Source organism: Larus michahellis, chromosome 12 (assembly GCF_964199755.1).
Source record: "Larus michahellis chromosome 12, bLarMic1.1, whole genome shotgun sequence".
Taxonomy (NCBI): domain Eukaryota; kingdom Metazoa; phylum Chordata; class Aves; order Charadriiformes; family Laridae; genus Larus; species Larus michahellis.
The window spans coordinates 4,861,648-4,884,265 of NC_133907.1; the positions used below are offsets into that span (position 1 = coordinate 4,861,648).

Here is a 22,618-nt window from a genome sequence, read left to right on the forward strand (position 1 = left end):
TTCCTATGAACTTTTAAAGACACTCCGGGCCTAGATACAGTTAGCAAAAGAACTAGAGCAACTGGGACAGAATCTCCCCTTTACAAAAAGGACTGTTTTTTCATTTTTCTTTCAGGGAACAGAGAACACAAAAAGCTTGCTAGAATCTACTACCAATGTAAAAGCTGAGCAATAACCTGGGAGGGAATCTTGAAGTGATGGCTGAGAATGGAGCTAGTTTTACAGCTTTTGACAACATGCCTCTTTTGGTTTATCTTCTCAAATATTTCCAATTTTGCAGTCACACTACTAACCCTGTGACTACAATAATCCATCCTTCCACTGTGTGTTACTGCAAAGCTTGATCTCTCCACAGACTCTACTCCTCTCAGGGTAATACAGTATTGTTGGAAGGACAGGCATATTCAACTGGAACTTCCACCCAAAAAGAGCTACGTCTTTTCTTCAGTGATCCAACAGCCACTTTAGAGACTGGGACCGAAGGTTCAAAATAAGTTGAACCTTCTCTTGGTAGGCAGTAAGCAGCAGCAGCAAAAAGGCCCTATGAGTAATTTATGATTTTGCAAATATTTCCACCGATACCGTAAATCAATTTATCAGCACTGGAAAATGTAAATTAAAGGCCATCAAATGTGCCCAGAGAACCTGAAATTAATGTAAATTCTTTAAAGCTGAGCAATATTTTTGATTTTCAGCAGTGTTGTTTAACATGTTTGATTGCTTATGCCATGCTGTGCTGTTCCTCCAACAGACAGCAAGGTGGTTGAAGTCCCCCATGAGGACCAGGGCTTGTGAATGCAAGGCTGCTCCTATCTGTCTCTAGCGGGCCTCATCTGCTCGATCTTCCTGGTCAGGTGGCCTGTAGCAGACCCCCACTATAATGTCACCTGTCCCAGCCTGCCCTTTAATCCTGACCCATAAGCTCTTGGTTGGCTCCTCATCCATCCCCAGGTGGAGCTCCACACATTCCAGATGGTCATTGACATAGAGATGACACCCGCTCCTCATCTCCCCTGCTTGTCTTTCCTGAAGAGCCTGTATCCTTCCATTCCAACTCTCCAGTCATAGGAGCCATCCCACCATGTCTCGGTGATGCCAATAAAATCATAGCCCTGCAGGCACGTGCACATCTCTAGCTCCTCCTGTTTATTCCCCATCCTATGTGCATTTGCATAGAGGCATTTAAATTGGGCCTCCGATGAAGCCAACTTACCGGCTAGAGTGGCTGGAATACCTTCGTGCTACACTCCAGGTGCTCTCCTGTTGACCTGCAACCCTTCTCCAGGATCTGGGCACCTATTGCTGGCATCATACTGATAGGAGTGGGATGAATTGAGGTTGCCCTCCCCTGGCAACTCTAGTTTAAAGCCCTCTTCACCAGCTTGGAAAGCCTCTGAGCGAAGATGCCACTATATAATCCCATCTCAAATGACACAAATTCTCTGTTACATTACCTTCCCCCGACATACAGCCAAAAAAGCAGCTCCGTTGGACTTAGGACAGGCAACTTTATCATAGTATGCATCCATTACCTAAAAGATAAACTAGTTTAAGAGCAAGAATGGTATCATCCTTTGCATATGCATAAATAGAAAGCGGTACTAGCTAAATTTGACTTGTATACTAAGATTTAAAACGTGATTAATTTGGCTTAGTACAATTTTCTTTACTTTTACTAATTGCAAATGTCAGAAGCCATTTGCTTAGCAAAACCCTTACACTAGTGTGAAATCTAGAGTACATCTGTGTAAGCATAAAAGATTACTAACAGATACTTCTGATGAGAAGGTAAAATATGGTCTGTCCTGTGTTTCTGCAAATCCTTGAGGAAAATAGGAAAACCGAGATATTATTTAGTCTAAGAAGTGTGGCTATAAATAAATAGGATGACGCTACACAATTCCTTAACACCCAAAGCACAACATGCTGGGAGGAAATGTCCCGCAGAACATTAAAAGGTGCTGACTACTGAAGTCACAGATTTCTAACATTTCAATTACTCAGTACATATGTCTGTTAGCCGCAGTCACATCACTGGATTTCAAATGAAGACTATACCCTGTGCAACTGTCCTAAAGAGTAAAAGAGGGATGCATAGAGAACTATAATTCAAAGAAGCTCTCAGAGAGTTTTAATTTTATCCTAGGATAAAGTCTTTGTGTTCAAACACATCTTAGGGAAGGTATTTAAACACAAAACCAGTTTCTGAAAACGTTATGGGTATACAACACGAATAATCAACCTCTGCAAAGCTTCCTTTGTTCCTGGGTTCCACAAACATTGGTTTCACGTCTTCTATTCTTTTAGCAAAATCATGCTCCTGTTAAACAGACAATGAACATATCAGAAATGGTCATGTGAAAGTAAGGACATACCAGAAGTGCCCACAAGAAAGGAAATGCTCAGGAGTGGTCTCCACGGACGTCCCCAACACAGTCTGTTCCTCTCTTGCCAAACATAGGAAGAGATGGAAGAAGAAACGTGCAATCCTAACAACACTAACGGTGACCCCTTGCAGTTGGTGCAACTCAGACATTGTGCAGATGGGAGAACCATTTCTTTTCCTTCCAGTTTGCAAGTTGCCAACACCCACCTCCCAGAGCCCCACTCCGCAGTACGACGCCTGTGTCCCAGCATTCACTTTCAAGGAGGAGGAGCACTTAGAACAGAATTGTTTTACCAAGTCTCACTAGGCGCACTCAAGTCACGAGCACAGAAGTTACAAAAGTTACAGCTGCAGCAGCTACAAACTAAAAATAAAAGAGAAATGCTCATATTGGGATTTTTTTCCTAGGAGTTGAAACACTTAGACCAACTATAATTTGGAAGTTTAATAAAGAGAAGTCTGGTGAAATTAAATGAATTCTGAAATCAGATCAGATGAGATAATGTATTAAGATTCTTTTGGGTTTGGTTTCTACAACACTGCATTTCAGTGTATTGTGACCAAAGTAAAAGAAGGCTGACCTGGATTTTTACTTTCCAGATTTTATCATTTACTTATTAACAAAGAATTTTTTAATGAGCTTGGTTAGATAGCCTAAGTACAAACTGTCTGAGCATGTAACCAAACCACCTAATAAAGGCAGAGCAATTAACGTACCCTCCAATATTCCAGGCTCTTATCCATGACAGGATATGATGGGAAGAACACCAAGAGTCCGTGCGGTACAACTCGCACAAGGTTACCTGCAACGAGATTGACCAGCGTACAGCTGAGGGCGTTTTCATCCTGGGATGGAGGACACAGACTGCAGAGGAAACAAACTAACATCGTGGATTCCTTCCGAAAGCTTTGCTGCTTTCTTGACATGAACATTCGCGTATTAGAAGTTGTTTCATTTTAAAAATAATTTCAATAATCTTGTCATCAAGGTATAAGCTTTAATACAGATGCCTAAATACCTTTCTAAAGCATAGTGTTAACAGGATAAAAGATATTATCAGTGACACCAAACACCATAGATGGAAGAGATACAGCATCACCTGCTATATTTTCCCTTAGAACAGCAGGAGCTATTTTTAGATCGTTTTCTCCACTCTTTGAATGTTTAGACTACAATGGACAAAGCAATGGATGAGGTACTACAAGATGGCTTTTGAGAGTTTTCTAGTCAAAGAGTATACACTTTTCTGGTCAAATAGTATACACTTTACTGAAAAAAACATGAATCTGATATTTTGTGAAAGCATGTTCTTAGTTTCACCTTTTAGGCCAAGCTGAATACCTCAAAGCTTTATTTCCTTCAAACATTTCTAGATTTAACAGATCCCTTTCAATCATATCTCAGCTAAGCTACATAAGTGCTCTTCTATTTTGTCCTCATCTGTTAAAACTTCCTAGTTCTATCATATTTGTAAAACATTACCAAAACAATAAATGCTGACTTAAAGCACGCTTGACACAGTGCCTTTAAAAGTATCACAAGAAATTGCATTGACTTCTTGTGATCCTTAATTGCTCTGCAAATGACACTTGGCTCCATCATCTCTGTGCACTGATTTTCTAGTTTGCCCCACTTTCTGATTGTGTGTAGGAACCACATTTTTGACCCAAACACAAACAACTGACAATAAAAATGAACTCCTGACTTGGAAATACTAAGCCAAGGACTCAAACTCATTTTTGTGTGTAATTACAGTAGCCAGCTGCTTAAGAAACAGAAACATACAAAACCAGACAGCATTTAGATATGCAATGCAATCCTTTACCTTTCTCTACCTTATTATGTCTTCTGTAGTATTTCTCCTTCTTGCAGATTTCTAAAAACCCTGTGCAACGACCCATTTCTGAAATCCACACACTCCACTTACCAATTGTTTTCCCCAGAGAAGATAAATAATCCTCTGAAAACCTAGGAAGAAGAAAAATCAAGTAACATCATTGTATTTCCTTTTCTTTGTTTTTCATACATATGGACTCATACTCCCAACTGCTCTCCTTCCTGTGGCAAGCACCCATGCCATGGACACAAAATTAGTAATACCTTGACTATGCATTAGTATTACTATTCAATATTCTTACTAATACCACTGAAGATGATCTAAGCTTCAATATTATCAAAATGTAACAAGTGGAAATGGGCAGCCATATGAGTTTTATGATTAATACTAACAATGTAAGGGTGCAAGTTCTGCCAGAAAAGCCTGCAGGTGCTGCCAAGCCTGACTAACGTTACAACTATTTAAAATAATGATTGAATTAGGTGTGGTGAGGCTGCGGGGCAAAAAAGGGTGAATTTGGTTACTATGGTTGTTATTTACTTGTGGTATAAGCCAAATAAATTGCTTTTGCTTTGACTGAAAAAGTACTGCTCTACAATGAGCAGTATTTATCTGTTTCTTCCAGCCCTGACTGAAAAGTCACCTGTTCTCTCATGCCTTTATGCGTCTTTCTTTTTAGTGCCCTCTTGTTTTGCATACTGTTTTCCCAGGAAACTTACACATGCAGTGGAAAAAAAGAACATATTTATTTTTATAAGACCTACAAATGCCTGTGTCACGGCACAGATGTTGTCAAAACACAGCAAACACTGTGAATTCCCTTCCTTCAAAAAAAAAAAAAAAAAAAAAAAAGGTGTTCTAGGTGCAGTGAATCCCCAACCTTCCTCCTTCGAAAGACAGTATCTTCAACAAAACACACTGAGACAGCATGCTAAGCTTCTGAAAATGAAAATTACAGTATAAGGGTTTTCCAGACTTCTTCTCTGTAAAAATCAATTACAATTGCTGAGTCCCTTTCCAGTTCTGTGGAACATCTGGCATTTTTCCCCTCTTTTTCAGTGAAAGCTCTTGGAAATCTATTTTTTTTTCTGTATTGATGAAAAAGAGTAAGTCAGGCCTGCAGTAACCTAAATTACAGAATTCTCAGCCAGAGGTTTGTCTATAGTGTTAAAATTGAAATCGATTTAAGAATGTGCCCACACATAAAAATGTGTATACTACAGGAAGAAAGTTAAATGGAAGAACACATGTATCTATACCCAAGGAACTGATCCTCATTTCAAGATGCTACAGAAGGATTACATCCCTGAACACAGTACTAGCACCAGTGTGATGACACCCTTTAGTAACTTCAGAGAACTGGCAAGCACAGAACCCTCTGCCTTGTGCACCAAAGCATGAAACTGCCTTTTCAAATTATATGCAGAGATGCCAATGAGACTATTGTGTTTCACAACGGAAGTCAAGATACAATGAAATCAAGTTTTGGCCTTCCTTGCTGGCAGTATATTCCGCTGTCGACAGAAGCTGCAGCAGAAGCACTGCCTGCTCTGAAAAACAGACAGATGCAGGCAAAATGATGTAAGACCAGAGAAAAGCAAGAAAAATTATAATGAAAAGCTTGACAAATATTTGGATGTATTTTGCTTAAAAAGGCACCGCAGAGGTAAAAGAGAGGCTCGTCATGGTGACAAGCTTTAGATATGAAAATAGTCGTTGCAAAGGCCAGTCATGTTTCAAATCAATTAAGCCTTCAGCAGAAATTTAGGATGGGGCTCCATGTCAGGGAGGTGGTACCTGAGCATGCTCTGAAGGCATGCAGGGCAGGGGTCTTGGCCCAGACCCACACTGGCAGAGCAAGGCAAGTAGGAAAGACTGGGATGCAGTAGCCAGGCTCAAACACAAGTCCAGATCATCAGGCAAAGTCATGGTGATGGGGAAGGTCCAAGGTCAAGCCAGGAATGCAAGTCAGTAAACCAGAAGCAGGTCCAGGGACAGTAAGAAGTGTCACAGTCCAGGGATGGCGAGGCAGGTCCGAGGTCAAACCGGGAAGTCAATCAGTAGGTCAGGGTCAGATCAACTGGGTCCACGGCCAGGTGTGGTTATGATGGAGCGGGAGACAGACAGTTCTACAGCTTGGGCAGTGACTGAAGGCCTATGCCAGACCTTAAGTAGAGCTCCTGGGTGATGGTTTGATAGTTGTGGGTTGGGGTCCCAGTTGAGGCTGGTCAGGGCCATTACAGACTATTAGTGCCCTGATACTTGCTCCCTTCTAGCCCTCCAGTTCTAAATTTTCAAGCAGTTAAAGGGTGTTGTTATTCAGCACGGTGTTTATCCAAGAAAAGAGCTACAGAGACCACTCATTTCACTAGCATCCTCCTGTAAGCAGAACCCGAAGTGTCAGAACCCAAGACTTCACAGCAGAATTCCACATGGAAGTTCATTACCTTCTTTCATAGGTAGAAGTAAGCACAGCTCCATCAGGTCCCTTAGGAATAATCCCAACCCAGAGCTGGTGTTTCTCGATAACATGAGGATTCTCCAAGCAAACAGGAAAAGGGCTAAACAAACAAAAAGTAAGATCCCAGTCACACTAATTACATGATTCCCTACCAGCTACCAGTCCAGAACACTCAAAAATGTTGAGATAAAACCTGAAGTCCCAAAAGCAGATGGCGCATTTTCAGTAGTAGTACTGTTCACAAATCTAGGTACTTACATCTGCATTTCCATTGTAAACGATGAGAGGGGGGAGAGAGTCCCACTAGTAAGGATTATTGTCCTGACTCCCTGTCGAACAAGCTCATGCATACTGTATCCAGGGCTGAAACACCAGTAGCTTAAGGTCTTTCCTGTATCAAATAAAGAGAAGACATTAAGAAGCAAGTCCGTAAGTGGAAAAATTAGAATATGAGTAGCATATAGCACATTGCATCTGAACTTCTGAAAGTAAAACAGCCAGCGTCTGAAGCTAAAATTTCAGATGTGTGGTATGTTCTGCTTTGGTCCTTCCCAGATTTAACTACTATGCCAGTTCAAAATATAGTTTAAAAAGTCATTGCTCCCTCGCACCTTAGGTAGATTATACTTTTAATCAAAAGATGGTTATAGAAAAGCCAAAGTATCAAGTCTTTCTGTCGGCAGATAAGACTACTCAGTCCTTCATCTGCTGATTCACTTCTTGCTGTCAAGGACAACTGGAAGGGGAAGCATGGTAGAACGGCAGAATACTGGGATGAAGGACAAACAATTGAAGTTACTAAAAAAAAATAAAAATATATCTCCACCTCTGCTCTTGCTTGAGAAGAGAAGAACCCCTTCTCCATCAGGAATTTCCAATGGCTATAAACCTTTCACCTAAACTTTCCATTTTTCCCCACAGTCAACGGCCAAACCTTTCAACTTCTGCTCAGATCCTTTGTGGGAGGTGAATATACAATGCGTGTGACGCTGAAAATCCAGCATACTATAAATTATCAATAGAAAGGATATAAAGAAAAATGGATAAATCACACTAGTCATTTCTTTCATTGCTCAGCTATAGTTGTACCATTGTTGGTCTTGATGAACACTTAGCAACAGCTTTTCAGAGACAGTGAAAGGAACAAGGCAACGAAACAATCATGTACATCAATAACAAGAGCAGTCAAATAAAACATTAGTTTTATTTCGGTTTCTGATTCTGTTTTGCATGATTAGTTTCAGTTAAAAAACCACCTAGCATACACATATCATGTGCATGTCTTTTAAAGGTTCACGCTTTATTCAAAGACTTTATTTCCAAAACGGAGCCGACAGTTTCAGGAAATCCCCAGTCATATGTGCCCAGTGAGTCACTTACTGCTTAGAATTACAAGAGAACATTTACTTTAAGCTAAAGTTTTATCCTTCCATCTCATTAGGGCAAATCCATCCAGACAATGTCCAGATTCTAGAAGAATCAAAAATTAGCAAATTCTGTATCTCTTTAATTCACAGTATGAATTGGTGCAAATTGCAGTCAGGATCTGTATATGGACAGGCCAGTAAGTATCTACAGACAAGAGTAAAGTCGTTTATGTCAGCAGCCTAAGAAATTCCGGCACAAAAGCAAACTGTGCTGGTACGGGATGGCTTAGAAGCGAATCCCACCAACCACTCACATTTGCCTCGCCAATGCTCAGTTTGAAATACACTTCTCTGTAACCCTGCACGAGGACTGCCAGCCACCAGTTGTCCAGTTCTTAGAGAAGCTGGAATTGCAGTACATTTTTAGCCTCATGTCCTGTAATTATGTCTTTAAGCTTAACAATATTAAAATCTATTTTAAAGGTCCCATTCACCAGCAGGAGCTGTTGGATGTTACACGAAGCAGATCTCTGCAGCAGCTTTTTTCATTCCTGATACAAGGGCAGCTAATCCATGGAGAAATGGTTTGCTAACAGTTTGCAACATGGTGATTTAGAGCAAACGGAGAGTAAGAGTATTTTATCCTAATGTAAAACTGCAACAGTTCACTATTGTGGCATCTGTACACAGAATAGATACCCAGGGCAGTAATCTCATCAGCTGACCCAAGCTATGCCACTTCTCACCAATTATAGTTTGTAGAGAATTATGCTGAGTGAATAACTTCCACAAAATCCTTTGAAAACAGCTATTCTTAAAAGGTTTGCATTATTTCTATACAATCTGCTCTACCACTACAGGAAACTGGAGACTTGATCAGTCTTGTCTGGCCTCTGCTAGGCTTCCACATAGTGCAAGTCTCAACAAATTGCTAGTCTGTTGCATAGATACTTGCAAACACTGGTTTTATCTGAAAAGCAAATATATCAGTATATGTCTACTAAGTCACAGAAGAATTCTGTGATTGCTTTGTACTGATTTTGTGTATAAATCCTCCAAATTATGCAATAAACAGAAAGTGTTTCTGTTAGCCTTTTCCTGCACACATATGTAACAAAATCTACTTAGAATTATTCCTGTAACTTCAAACTCCAATTGAGCAATATCTCAGGAAAACAGTAATTGCAGATTACTAAACAGCATGCCTTCTATTCAGAAAAACTTACTTCTAGTAAGGAAAACTTACTTTGTGGAAACACTTAAGGGGGCATTATGTGCAAAACCACTAAATTTGTGGAAACTCATTCTTTGAAAAAAATGTTACTTTTGTCCTTAAGAAAAGGACTTCTGTGAAACAACTACTTACATTCTCAAGAGTGTTTAGCTGAGTAATTAAGCAGATAGTCATGAGGCAAAGTATTTACAAAGATCCTTGGAGAGTATTCTATCGAGAAGGCTTAGGTAAAGGGATATGCATCTGTCTTCTCTAATCAGAAAACATTTTGTTTTCCACCTAACTGTATTTTTTAATAAATAGACAAATAAAAATTCTAGAAAGACAGAATGTTGAAGTCCAACAACAGTGTTGCTTTATAGGAGCCTTAGGAAAAGCCTCTGATTCAGAAGCCAGGTGGTTTTTTTTCTTCTAAATATGTTGTTTTGAAGCATGGTTATATTGAGGTAGTTCCAGATGCGAAGTTCTGCAGAGCATAAGGAATAAAACAGGTGGGAGGAGAGAGACAAGGAGAGGGAGAAATCTCAGTTGAACAAGGAGGACCGAAAAGTATAGTTGAGGTTGAAACTATCAAGAAGTGACAACATGCCCTGAAGAACTTAGGAAGTTGCTCAAAAAAAGATCATCTCAGAGAAGGTAACAGTGCTCTCAGGCTGTTACCTGGCAGGCATTTCCTGGCTAAGAATTCACATTCTCACGCGTTATTTCTCTGGCACATCACATGAATCTTCACTACAGAGCTTCAGAATGAGCCAACCAATTCTAACTCCTCCGCTATATGTGAGTAATTTCAACGGATGTTAAGAACTTTCATGGAATTTACTATTACAATACCTTCAGCACACATTTGCAGTATCATATCTATACATGACTCTCCTTCTTGTAAAAGGTAGTTACAGCATTAGCTACACTAATTTTGTGTTTAACAAAACACAGTTATACAGAGAAATATAGCTGATATGAAGATAACAGAGCATTTCATAAATCTCAACGTCAATCTGGAAGGAGAGCTTCCCATTCTTGGGCTGGTTTGAAGATTTTCTCTACACCAATACAAGCAAGCATTCCATAATGGAGATGATTTTCTTTCATTGGAATGATTGCATTAGAACTATTCCAGAAGCGCACAAAGCAGCACTGGTACAAGAATGTTTTATATTGAGATTGCCTTTCAAAGTAACTCTAAAAGCAAAACACATCTCCTCGACTCATTGTATCTACAATGGAGCTGTACTTGGAAACATAAAGCTGCAAAGGAACACCCTCAAACAATCCTAAAATTCTTCAAACTTAAAGTCCCAAAGCCTTAAAAACCTACCCTGTTCTAGAGAAAGAGAGCTCTAGGGCAACACGAATGCTCCAAGTCTCTTCATCTTACAGAAGACGATCAAAAAAATCCCCTACAACCAAACCACACCCACTGGTCCTCTGCTAACTTAGTGTTCTGGTTTGAAGTTAACTCAAACCAGGACACTTAGCGGAGGAAAAAAAAACAAAACCTTTCCCAATCCCACATCTACTGATGGTTTTAACTTGGACGACAGCAACCAGGCTTACTAATCACACGCCGAAGACTTTTCAGCTCTATGAGGCATAGTACCTTGCTGTTTGGGTTTAAAAAATATTTTGCATATATATAGATCCAGAGGGTGCCCTCATTGAGTTATTCTGTTCAGCCCTTTATTCCTCAGAGTCATTTTTAACATTAAGATAACAGGTGGTGTTTAACTCAAAATCCTACAATGACACTCCAAAATTTGCAAGAGGACTCCCTGTTCACAAATGTGATGTAATGCAAACTGGGACGTCTTCAACTGTTTTCTCTTATCTGAAACAGAAAGGAGCGGTTGAGCTTTTGCATGAGCCTCCCCAAAACCGAGTCCCGTACCTTGTTTTTTTGCGGACGATGAATTCCAGAAATCTGTCCTTTGTTTCTTTTTCTGATTACCGTTATCCAGATGAATATGTACCTGAAGGAAAAAACCAGAAACATCATTAGACATAGCTACAGAAATTAACTTGGACTTCATCCCTCAAAAAAGCTAGCCCCTATTAAGGGTAGTTAACATAATTAGTGTCACTTTTATAGTGTTAGTAAGGTTGTATTATTTCCTGTCTGTCTTTCCTATTTTGTTTCTAGTCTTCCATAACGCATCTAACAAGGAGCGAAGAAGAATATCCCCATTTAACCAGCCATTTTGACTCCGTTTATGGGAGCAGCTTTTCTTGGGCTGCCCTAAGCAGAGACAAAGAACCCCATCATTTGGGTATTGTCCATTAGAATAAAACACACAGACTAGAAAAAAAAAAATTATTGTGTTTCTAACTTGCTGCATTTAGCAACAAAAATAGTACCAAGTCTTAAACTTAACATAAAAGTTACCTTTTATCTAAAAAAAGATCTGCTCCTAAAATTCATTATAGCATCCCAGCCCATCAGTCCCAAAGACAAAATAAATTATCAGGACTTCAGGGGGGAGGTTCAGTGGCTCAACTGCACTTGCTTGGTAATAGGCTAAACTAAAGTCAAGAGAACAGATTATTGGAAGAACACATTAATTCTTGCATAATATGCAGTATCAAAGTTTTCAATAACGCACATTTGCTGCACTTCCCTAATTTCATTTTAGAGTTTCTTTAAAAAATACTGTGTAGGTCCTCTTTTTCCTTGGAACCTGAACAACAAACCACAGTTCCTTTAGTGGTTTTTTGGTTTGCTTTTTTTTTGAAGAAGTTATATATCCTCCCTGTAATCAACATCATTGTTTGCTATACTATCCACATCCTTCTGAGTCTTGGATACACTAAGCACAGACATTAAATGCCAGCGAGGAAAAAGGTAGAACACAAAGCATCCCGTACCTTATAATATTTAGATATTGACCGATGTGGCATGAAACCTGTTGTGCCTTCTGGAGGATCGATGTTGAATACTGTCTGGAAAATGGATGTAAACAAATGGAAAGATTTAACAACTGTTTCCAGCAAACTGTCTAATGAATCTTTGCACTGAGAAGTATCTCCACAAGGTCTTATTTCACTCTCAGGAAAAAGTCTAATTCAACTTGATGCCCAGTAACTCAGGCCAAGGTATCTCCACAAAAGTTACTGCTGTGATAACCTTAAATGTATCTCCTTGCTCCTGTTATTAAATAAAGACAAGGAATCTTGAATAAATTAATTTTTTACAGGCAATTCCTGCTAGCCACATGGCTTTCTCATTGATCCAAAAAATGTTAGCCAGTGTCTAAATATATTCAACCCATACATATGACAGTACTATTATTCAGACTGTTGCCTGAATAATTAGATTATTCAGACTTCTGGCTGTGGATAAACATAAACACACTACACATTCATGAGATCAGAGTCACAACTGAGTGTAAAAGAACAGTCACAACTGAGTGTAAAAGAACTTTTTGAGTTCCTTTAGTTTAAAATTTCCGCCATGGTACTCTACATTAGTAATATTCTGCTTAGAAAAAAAAGCAAGTTGTAATCATATCTAGTTGTTCATACATTAAATTAAAAGCTTCTATCAACTCTTCTGCACAGAGTTATGCTTCTTCCCCTTTCCTGTGATGTCTTATGACTAAGGGCGATGCTCTTTCAAACACATGGCATTCCAGTGCAACTTCAGTGAAAACAGCTGTGGTTCTCAAATATTTATAACTTCTGTTAATTTTTCTAAACAAAATTTCTTCAGACATTTAAAAGGAATTATCCAAGCTCATAAGAATATCAGCTAATTGCAACAAGAAAGATGTTCTCTACCAGTGAAAAGAAAGTACAATTACTGGAAATACCGACTTCTGAAAAATAGCCAAAGATATGATGTATGAAAAAGATTCTAGTAAGTGTTCTTCCAAAAGGAAGAAAAAAAAATTATTATTAATATAAACAAGCTGTTTATAAATTAAGTCTTGAAGACAAGGCTCTAACAAGAAAGCACTGCGTTCAAACAACAATTACTCTGTGACCTAGTCCTACTTAAAAATATGTCAAGCTAACAAACTACCATGTGGCAGATGATTTGTAATAATTGTCCATGTGCACACCCTCAGCAGCAAAGGGATCTTAGCTTTCAGCAGAAGACTGCTCTTCCAGTTCAAATCACCTTTCGCCTATCCACAGGCTAAAAAAAGCACACACCGACAGTTATCCCACAGCACATACTAATCTGTGTGCTTTCTTTCCAGAAGAAAGATCTGACAACAAGGATTTCTGAAAAAAATCTGGCAGCTAATCTATTAGGCATGTTACCAGAGAGTAAAACAAAACCAGAAAACTATGAAGAGACTGAACATTCCCAGGCACACCAGACTTTAATATAATGGAATTTCTTGCATCAGTGGCTGAATTATAATTTCTAACAGAAAAAAATATAATTAAAATCATTGAACCAAGACAGAAAAGCAATGATTAACACACATTAAAATGTTGTCATTGTCTTCACCCACCTACTAAAGATGGGAGTAAAGGGATCTTCTTGATCCAAAAACACCACAAGTATTTGGGAAGTAAAGGTCTTATTTCACTGTCAGGAAAAGGTCTTTATTCAACCTGACACCCAGTAACTCAGGCCAAGATGATGTTCTTAAATCAGCAAATTCTGGGAATATAGTGAACTTAATCCCAAGCATCATCAGATTTTCCAATATGTAACACTATGGCTAAGGTGCTACTTCTTTTGAACTTTTAAGCTCTCCAAACATTACCCTCTTTCAGAGTATCACTCAAGAAAACTTCCAAGGGAAGCTAGAAATTGAATTTCAGGCCACTGGTCCACTGTACCTTCTATTTTTACGGGGCACAGTTTCTTCATAATGAATATTTTGCGAGTGCACAACAGGGAGAGGACTGACAGCACCATATGGGTACCCACAAGTATCACATTCAGTTCCTGCGGCACTAAAGATTTTTATTTTAGAGATCCCCGAATTTAATAATTAAATGGGAAAAAAAAACCCCAACAGTTAAATTAACATTTTGCTTGCTTTTTTCCTTAGCCTGTCCTGTTACTTCATGAGAAGGTCCCATATTTCCAAACATTACTGCTAGAAACAGCTCAATAACCAAGCTCCACCTGGTGGAGGCTAAAACCAGACAAATTTAAATTGAGCTTGTCCAAAAAGGGACATCAAAACTATGAGAGAACAATCTGGGTAAAAATCAAAGGAGAACATCCCATTAGGCAGCAGCTTTCTCCTCAAAAACCTGTAGACTTCTATCAACGCACAAATGTGCGTACAATCAAGAATAAAATCAATTCAGTATCTTTCCACATATTTTAAACTGATTCTTTTATCTTTCAGACATATACATAAGCAGCCTTAATTACTCACCTGGATAATATCTGAGAGTTTATGCAATCCAGATGTATTGACGAATATCCCAGTACCTAGAGAGAGTAATGCACGGTTACTTTTACAACACCAACATACATCCACTTGTGTATATATATCTCCATATGCTATTTGAACAGCACAACACTGAATATAATGGCTTGAAAATATTATCTAAGCCAAATAAATTATTTCAAGTTTTTCCCCATTATTCAGAACGCAAGGAGAAATGTGAAACTGGCATCCCAAAGGAAGTTTCATGTCTCTAATGCATTGGGAAGCTGTCACCTGAGACAATTACATAAACTTCTTAAGGCTCCTCCACATTAAAAAAATGGAAAGGAGAGAACTAAGACAAAGATAAGCATGCTTAAACTGTTTCGTTGCTTTTTCAAAAGCTCACACAACTAATATTAGTCTCATGAAAAAAAAGAATAGAAAACCGAATACCCCATTATGCAAAAAGAGACAAAACTAACCTTTGCTATAGCTATAACTAGCCCTTTACAATCACATCCAAGACTCTAGTATGCTTAAAACAGTGACTACAGAGGAGCAGTTAAAAGAACATATGAAATACACCATGATGAGAATTTGAGCATGGAAGTCATAAACAGATGCACCTGTTAAGCTAGAGCAAAAACAACCTAAAAAGGAGAAAGATGCTGGGGAAAAAAAACAAAGGAAGGACAGATGTGTTCTCAAAGGATGCACTTGCAGAACTGACAGTCTCCATGGATGGGCTTGTTCTCTTCAATGCTTTTACTGAAAAGTCTGCTAGTAAGAACTAACTAAATCATTTTCTTAGCACATGTAGAAGTTGGAGATTTTTCTTTGCAGAAGGGCAAATTAAGAACCAAATGCTGACAGACAGTAGAATAGAAGCTTGTTAAATCAATTAAAAATAATTTAAAAAAAACCCAAACAGATTACATGATTCCCAGTATTCCCGTTTCATGACTCCATGACCAAGGAAGGACTCAAGACATCAAAAGTGCCATCAGAAAAATGTCAACAAGCTCCACCCCACAATTCTTCTGGGTCTGGAGAAAGAGCGTTGTGTGCAAAAATCCTCTATGTATGCACGTGTATGTGCACCCATGTGTTAGCGCACGCTCAGGTTTCGACACAAAGCAGTTCCTAAAACTAGTTCTGTTGCATGAACAGACATAAACCATGTTTCCCAGCAGAGGGCCTCACAGAAAGCCTTAATAAGAAGACACAGGTCCTCAGGGTCAGATTTTAGCTTTTAAAAGCACTATAATTTAAATCTAACCAAAGAAGCCTTTCTTGTCCTCTCCCCGATCAATGCAAACTTCCGATTACTTACATTACAGAGAAAAGTCTGAGTGAAATAACTAACAAATTTAAACTTACGGCCTGAAAGAAACTGTAAAATCTGCTCCAGCGACTCCAAGAGTGAGGATTTGGTCTGGAATGTTATTTGCGCCTCTGCAAACAGATCAAAGATGTAGCTGCAATTTACAGAGAAAAAGCACAAATGGGTAAACACTGTAAATAATCACATGGACACAATTACTGTTACTCTTTTATCACAACAATTTCACCACCTAGTAGCAAAACATGTTCTTGTCTCCATGAGAAAGAAAAATTTACAGGAATAAAACTAAGCATTTGATTATAAAGACAGCAGGCAATATTGACATGAAAGAAAGCATACTGACCACACCCTTCACATTTTCCATGACCTCTCTACAACATACAATACATATTAATTTAGAAACAGATTTGCATGCAATTTCCCTTAATTTTTTTACACTGTACAATACGCTTTAGCTCAGAAATAGACTCACAGAGCTCTGAGGTACCTCAAATCAAATCACTGCAGCACTAGTACCTCTGTTTAAACCATGATGCAAAACTGAAAGAAGCACAGTGTGGAGCTTCCTCCAGTTCAGGATACCTGATAGGCAAACACACAGCGTAGGATTTTCCACTCTTGAAACACTTTAAAGGGGAGTTCCACCAGAAATAAAGATTACTACAGAAAGGGAATTTAATGAAACCCAAAACCTTGAACAAACAGTATTCCCAGGAATTAGAATGGTACTCTCAATCCTGACACCTGACTCAGTTTCCCCTGGGTCTAGAACCTGCTGTACTTTTAATGTGCAAACATATTAACAAGAAGAAATTTACCTTCCCTCTTTGGTGACTCCGCTATCATTCGGTGGCAGCTCCACTGCATCAATAGCACTTTCTAGCTGAAGAAGAATTTCTTTAAGAGAAACAAGAGGGAAAAAAGTTAGAGTTCACAGAAACTCACTTCTGGGACACATCTGAGCCTCAATTTCAAAAGTACTTTATTACAAAGGCTGTTACCAAAGGCAGCAACATAGCTGTTTTCTTGATTCTGTAAACAACTCAAAATGATCAAAACCACCTTCCTAGCTATCATCTCTAAATATTCGTATTCAACTTTAAGAACTTCTATAACCTTGATTCTTAGATGAACCTTAAGTTGTCAGCGAAATGTTAAACTCTTCTATATAGACGGGGAAAGTTCTTCTTGGAAATCCTTTGTAAACATGAGCTATCTCAAGCTCTTGCTATTAACTTTATGTAGCATCATGTTTTTACAGAAGAATGATGCAACTAATACAATTCCAGCACACTCACGAGATTAGAAAACAAGAGAACTTCCTAGCGAAGAAGGAAGTGATGCATTCATCTGCCAAATCTCTCATCTTTTGGGGAAAAAACTAACTAAATATTCCACAAAATTCTCTGAAAAAAAAAAGAGACAACTTAAACCTCCATGAATTTCTCAATTACGAGCAATGTCTACAGAAATGCTACATGAACCTGATTTATAGTTGTTGACCTTTTGAAACTGTTTCAATAACAATTTTCAACAAAACAAAAAATAACCTTACTCTTTATCTTTGCTATATCTTCAAGTTCCATGTTCAGTCCTGTTGAAGAAAGGAAAGATTTCAAGGGGACGTTTCATTTCTGTTTCATTCCTAGTTTATGGCTTTTCTGAAATTATGCATATGAAGGCTAGAACTGTGTATATGAAAAAACATAAGTATTCCACTCACTATTCTGTTTCATCACCCCTCATGTCACATTGGTTTGGCCAGGTCTTCTCATGTTTGTCTGACAGTGATTACTAATTAACAATAATGTATCTACTAATGAGAGTAAATTTTCCAGAAAATGTTAGGAAAAGTTATTTTCTAGTTCTTGGCAGTGGCACCCTATAATCCCAGTGAAACAGTGGTTTGTAGTTGTCAACACACCTGAACTGGCCAACTCCATATTGAATTCAGCATTTATTTCATTCTGTTGAACTACTTTGGCTTGTTCTTCTAGTACGACATTTACAGCATCCATTGCAGAAGCCAAATCGTAGGGTGTCAAGTCAAAAGAAGATGACTCCTCACACAACTTCTCCTAAAAATATACGGAATGGAAGCATTACTTGGACTGCTCCGTGTGTTCTATGCTCAGGCAATTTCATAGGTGATAAAATCCAGATGACCAGCCTTGATTTCATTTCTGATCTCCAGCTCAGGCCAGAGGACATTTTACAAACACCTTAAGACTTTGACTATTACTAGACATCCTTTTTTCTGAAACATAGAACAGATTTTGCCTCTTCCACATTATCAACATTCTACCATTTCCACCTAGTAGCAAATCACTGTCATCATTAAGACCCCTTTTGTTTTTAATAGGCGTCACCCTCTCTGTGTTTTTAGTGTTGCGGCTGATAGATTTTCCCTGACATCCTTTTATTTCTCCTACACAGTCGCCTAATAGCTTGCTGTCTGATGACAAATTGTTCAAGTAGCAAATTTTTTAGTTGCAGAATCATTTTGTCCTTTGAAAGAGCTACTTCCCAGCCCCTCTCGCACTTGCAGGAAATACTTGTGTCCCTATATTCACTCATATGAAGACATGGTCCTTGCCCCTCATGATCTTGCATTCAGAGAAGGGGGCATAGAGAAAAAAAGGGAAGGGAAACCATGGAAAAAAAAAAAAAAAAAAAAAAATCAGTAAAATGCGTATTATTCATATGTAAAACCTGGGCCAAAATGTATGCCAGAACAAATATTATTATAGAGAAGAAAAGAAACATACAAACTTTCAATTAAAAAAAAAAAAAGTAGTAATGGTTTCAACACTCACCAAACTGGTAAGTTTGACAAAACTCTCTATGACCCTGAAAAATAAGTCATATACTGTTTTGTCACAAATTTTTCACTCACGAGAAGACTCATCTTCCCTGAAGAATAAAGAGAAATAGTAAGAACTAACCTACACAAAAATTGGACTGCAATAGCTATGAAGAAATAAGTTATAAAGAAAAAAGCACTGAACTAGCTGCAAGTCAGTTTTACTTCAGAGTAATTACTAAGTTTCCACATACTAACATGAAACAGACAGTACCACGGGAGAACTATTGCACAACGAGTAGTTCTACAATAGACGTTCTAATTAATTTCTGCATGCAGACATCAATAAATATTTTTAAAACACTATAAATGGGAAAAAAAAAAAACAAAAATCCAAACAACTATGACTGGATTTCCACCTATTTTTCAACAGAAAAAAAAGATGTTCCGATGAAAGGAGAATATACTGGACGCAACTCTGCAACTATCTCTAGTGAAACATGGCATGTGCTCCAGTGGCCTGTTTACTGAAAGAACAACACACAGTCAGAAAATAAACCTGGCAGCTGTTTATCAGAAGTCCCACTGGGAGGTTGTTCATGTGGCAGAAAAAAAGGGACATATTTCAAATGTTCCTTTGCATTTCATTATTTCGGCAAAGGGCTGCAGTTTTGAGCCAACTAAGAGAAGATTTCATAATGCAACACTTTTCTGTTGTTTTTTTTTTCCTTTTTTTTTTTTTATTAATGAATGAAGACTTGAAAATATTGTAAGAGTGACATTTGGTGTCTACTGCACTTGGACAGCCGATGCGGCTGAGCTTCAAGAATGGATCTTTCATGACTTCTGACACCCTGGAACAGAAGTGTCCAAATAAGAAAATGAGTGCCCTCATAAATTTGGAGATCCGCCCTTCGGGAAGAAACTATCATCTTGTAGAAAATCACAGTAGCATCAAAGGGCTGTTAATTAAACTACAAAGCTTTAAGTGTCACGGAAACAAGAAATATTAATGATAATGAACATTAAGAACTGAAATAGCTAAGTACAGATTTTACAGGCTGTTTGTAATAGGGCACAGGTGAAGTTTGTGTGAAGTTTGGTGAAAGTTTGGTGAAACTTTTGGTGAAGTTTGAAAAATGGAAACAGACCAGAAAAAACTTACCACATTGTGAGCTTCATCAAGTATCACCACAGTCCCCTTCAGGTCTAAGTTGTGCGCTTTCCGGCTCTGAAAGATGAAGAAGAGAGAGAGAGATGGACAAAAAAGTTAGAGAGAAATATAGAACTGATTTAACTGAGAAATGGGCTCAGGCGACAGATTTGTGTTTTCATGTATTTCAAATTATTTATTTATTTATTGTTAAGAAAACAGCAAGTAATTGCTGTGGCTACCTAATATATAAACCATAGAAATGTTTTCTCTGGAAATGAAGGTGATAAAATGCATGACATAGAAGTTTAGGGAGGTTACTATTTACATTGTAATTTAAGAAAAAAACAAAACCTGTTGTACTGTACTAGGATACAGAAGCTTAATCAGAATTAATTTCAGTCCCTATTTTACAGGCAGGGCTGTGGGAGGAGTGGGGTGCAAAGCAGGGGGATTTGCCCTGTTTTTACAAATTTATGCTTCTGTCATCTTTGGGAGAAGTGGGTGCTCCGAAAACACCTCCAACACTACCAGAGCATATAACTTCATTTCACAATGCTTCTTTGCTTAAGGTGGTCAGAGATTTTTTAAATTTAATGTTATTTTTTCATTTATAAACATTTGGTCTTTTTGCCATTTGTAGCAATGGAATGTAATCTGGCTAATCTGGCTTTTACTATAATTCATGGATTACTGCAAGTTGCATGAAGATGTCAGCAGATTTGTTTCCTCAATAGAGTTTTCAAAGGTTTCATTTTCTATCCATGAAATATGGATAACTTACTGCAACCACCTTTTTTTTTTTTTTTTTTTTTTTTTTTTTTTTACAAAGCCAGCAATTTTTTCCAAGAGAGATGTCCAAACTCTACTGAAAAAGATTCCTTATTCTAGAAATCCCATAGTTGGCTGCAGAAACAAAAATGTCTCAGAATGCGTGCAAAAATACTGCAGAGTATGCAACTGAAGATTTGCATTCAGGAGGTGAATATCAACAAACAAGAAAGGCATCACTTTCTGCAAAGCTAGTTCTATAACAACAGCAAGACCTCAAACAAAAAAAGAAATATTTCTTAACTGGGTTAAAGAACTTTACAGAGAAAAACACAAAAGGGGTTCTGAATTAACTAGGTTTTGATTAGTTTTGAAGTATATCGCATAACGCATTCACTTGCTCTGCATCAGTTCTTCACAGCTCGCCCGCTAATAGCCAGTGTAAGACAAATAGAAGAACAATTGCATTTAACAGCAAAGATATATGTTACCTTTGAGTCTAGTAAATAGTTGTAAGGCATAAAAATAATATCTGCTTGCTGCTTCAGGCTTCGAGAGAGATAATAAGGGCAAGCTCTGTTTAAAAAAAAAAAAAAAGTAGTACAAACCATGAAGTAACACTTGCAGAAATATTAAGAGTGCGTTCATGTACTATATTTCATACTCTCAAGGGTTTCTAATCAACTTCTTAACGAGTTGAAACTGGCATGTTTAATTTTAGGGCAGATGATTAGCTCTATTCACACAACACAAGTGAAAAGAAGTACAGGAAATAATACCTAGCGGTGCAGTTCAACAAAACAAAGAAAAAAGAAATTAAAGGAGAAATAGTGGCATTCATTACAGCATTATCATTTCGCTTCTTTAGGCTAGAAGTAAATGCTGCACTAGACTATTTTATCGCAACAAATCCGTCACCTCATCCTCTTCGATCTGAAACAAAACTGCAATATCATTTGTCATGACAGATGATATTGGCAGCCTCTGCTCAAGCAAGAAATAAAATATTGGTGAGCCTGACTCTGATCCGATTCAGTCTTTACACAAATAAGGATTGGAATAAATCGTTGTATGATGAAAACTGCAGTAACAGAAGCTAAGGCTGTAGTGCACACATGATTTTGTTGGAAGCTGTCTCTGCAACATATTTAGCCACTCTACTTTGCGCTCATCACTGTTCTGCCACTTTAGCGTATGTCAAGTTCATACCAAGGTATTAATAAAAAACAAGCAGAGGAATAGTTTTCACTATTTTCACAAGTAAGGGGGAGTAAGGTCAGCGGGGATCACTTACCTGTGCTTGTTTCCATTTTTAACCAAATCTTCGATATCCATGATTGATTCAGTCAGTTCTTTCTCTGTACTCTTTTCTGTGAAAAATTACATCACAACCACAAGCTTAGGTAAAGGTATCACACAAAGACCTGTTGTTACCCTGATCATCGCGCTCATCCACTTCCTAACATTCCGTTCTTGAAAGACACTAACACAGAGCAAAACACTCGCGCACAGGCAAATTCTTCCGACTCTTCCAAACTTCTCTTCCTGCCTAGCAAATCTCTCCCTCTCCAAAAGACAGGGCTTTACTTCCATGGCCAAACTCACCTTCCACATTGTTATAGAAATGACACGCATGAGCCATCACTTTCATTCGGCACATGTAGATCTGTAAAATACAGTATATTTTAGCCAAGAGTAGCACAGCTTGTCAGCACTGAAAAGCCGGTTAAGGGTTGAAGAGCTATTAGTTTTCTGTAACATCAGCTAATGAATACATGCTAATCACAGTTCTTCAGTTTTAAAATCACGTGTCCTTCTGTCCACCTTAAAAGTTATGCTCTCTTTTATGCAGCACAGAACCCTCAGATGCTCAGAGGAAATTTTGTTACTTTTTGCCACTAATACTTCTCAAAACAGT

At 38.2% G+C, this 22,618-nt stretch overlaps 1 protein-coding gene across 2 annotated transcripts in view; it reads right to left on the reverse strand.

Annotated features, from left to right (window-relative positions):
• Positions 1 to 22,618, reverse strand: part of RTEL1 (regulator of telomere elongation helicase 1) — a 50,377-nt gene that overhangs the window by 24,038 nt on the left and 3,721 nt on the right. For both annotated transcript variants that reach the window (XM_074605001.1, XM_074605000.1), the window contains exons 6-22: positions 22,306 to 22,366; positions 21,995 to 22,070; positions 21,192 to 21,276; positions 19,942 to 20,007; positions 17,898 to 18,051; positions 17,529 to 17,567; positions 16,792 to 16,870; positions 16,009 to 16,106; positions 14,632 to 14,687; positions 12,149 to 12,223; positions 11,175 to 11,256; positions 6,944 to 7,076; positions 6,672 to 6,785; positions 4,315 to 4,355; positions 3,104 to 3,189; positions 2,243 to 2,320; positions 1,455 to 1,532 (exon numbers count right to left, since the gene is read on the reverse strand). In XM_074605001.1, coding sequence (XP_074461102.1) covers positions 1,455 to 1,532; positions 2,243 to 2,320; positions 3,104 to 3,189; positions 4,315 to 4,355; positions 6,672 to 6,785; positions 6,944 to 7,076; positions 11,175 to 11,256; positions 12,149 to 12,223; positions 14,632 to 14,687; positions 16,009 to 16,106; positions 16,792 to 16,870; positions 17,529 to 17,567; positions 17,898 to 18,051; positions 19,942 to 20,007; positions 21,192 to 21,276; positions 21,995 to 22,070; positions 22,306 to 22,366 — 1,401 coding nt within the window. The remainder of the gene's footprint in view (positions 1 to 1,454; positions 1,533 to 2,242; positions 2,321 to 3,103; positions 3,190 to 4,314; positions 4,356 to 6,671; positions 6,786 to 6,943; positions 7,077 to 11,174; positions 11,257 to 12,148; positions 12,224 to 14,631; positions 14,688 to 16,008; positions 16,107 to 16,791; positions 16,871 to 17,528; positions 17,568 to 17,897; positions 18,052 to 19,941; positions 20,008 to 21,191; positions 21,277 to 21,994; positions 22,071 to 22,305; positions 22,367 to 22,618) is intronic.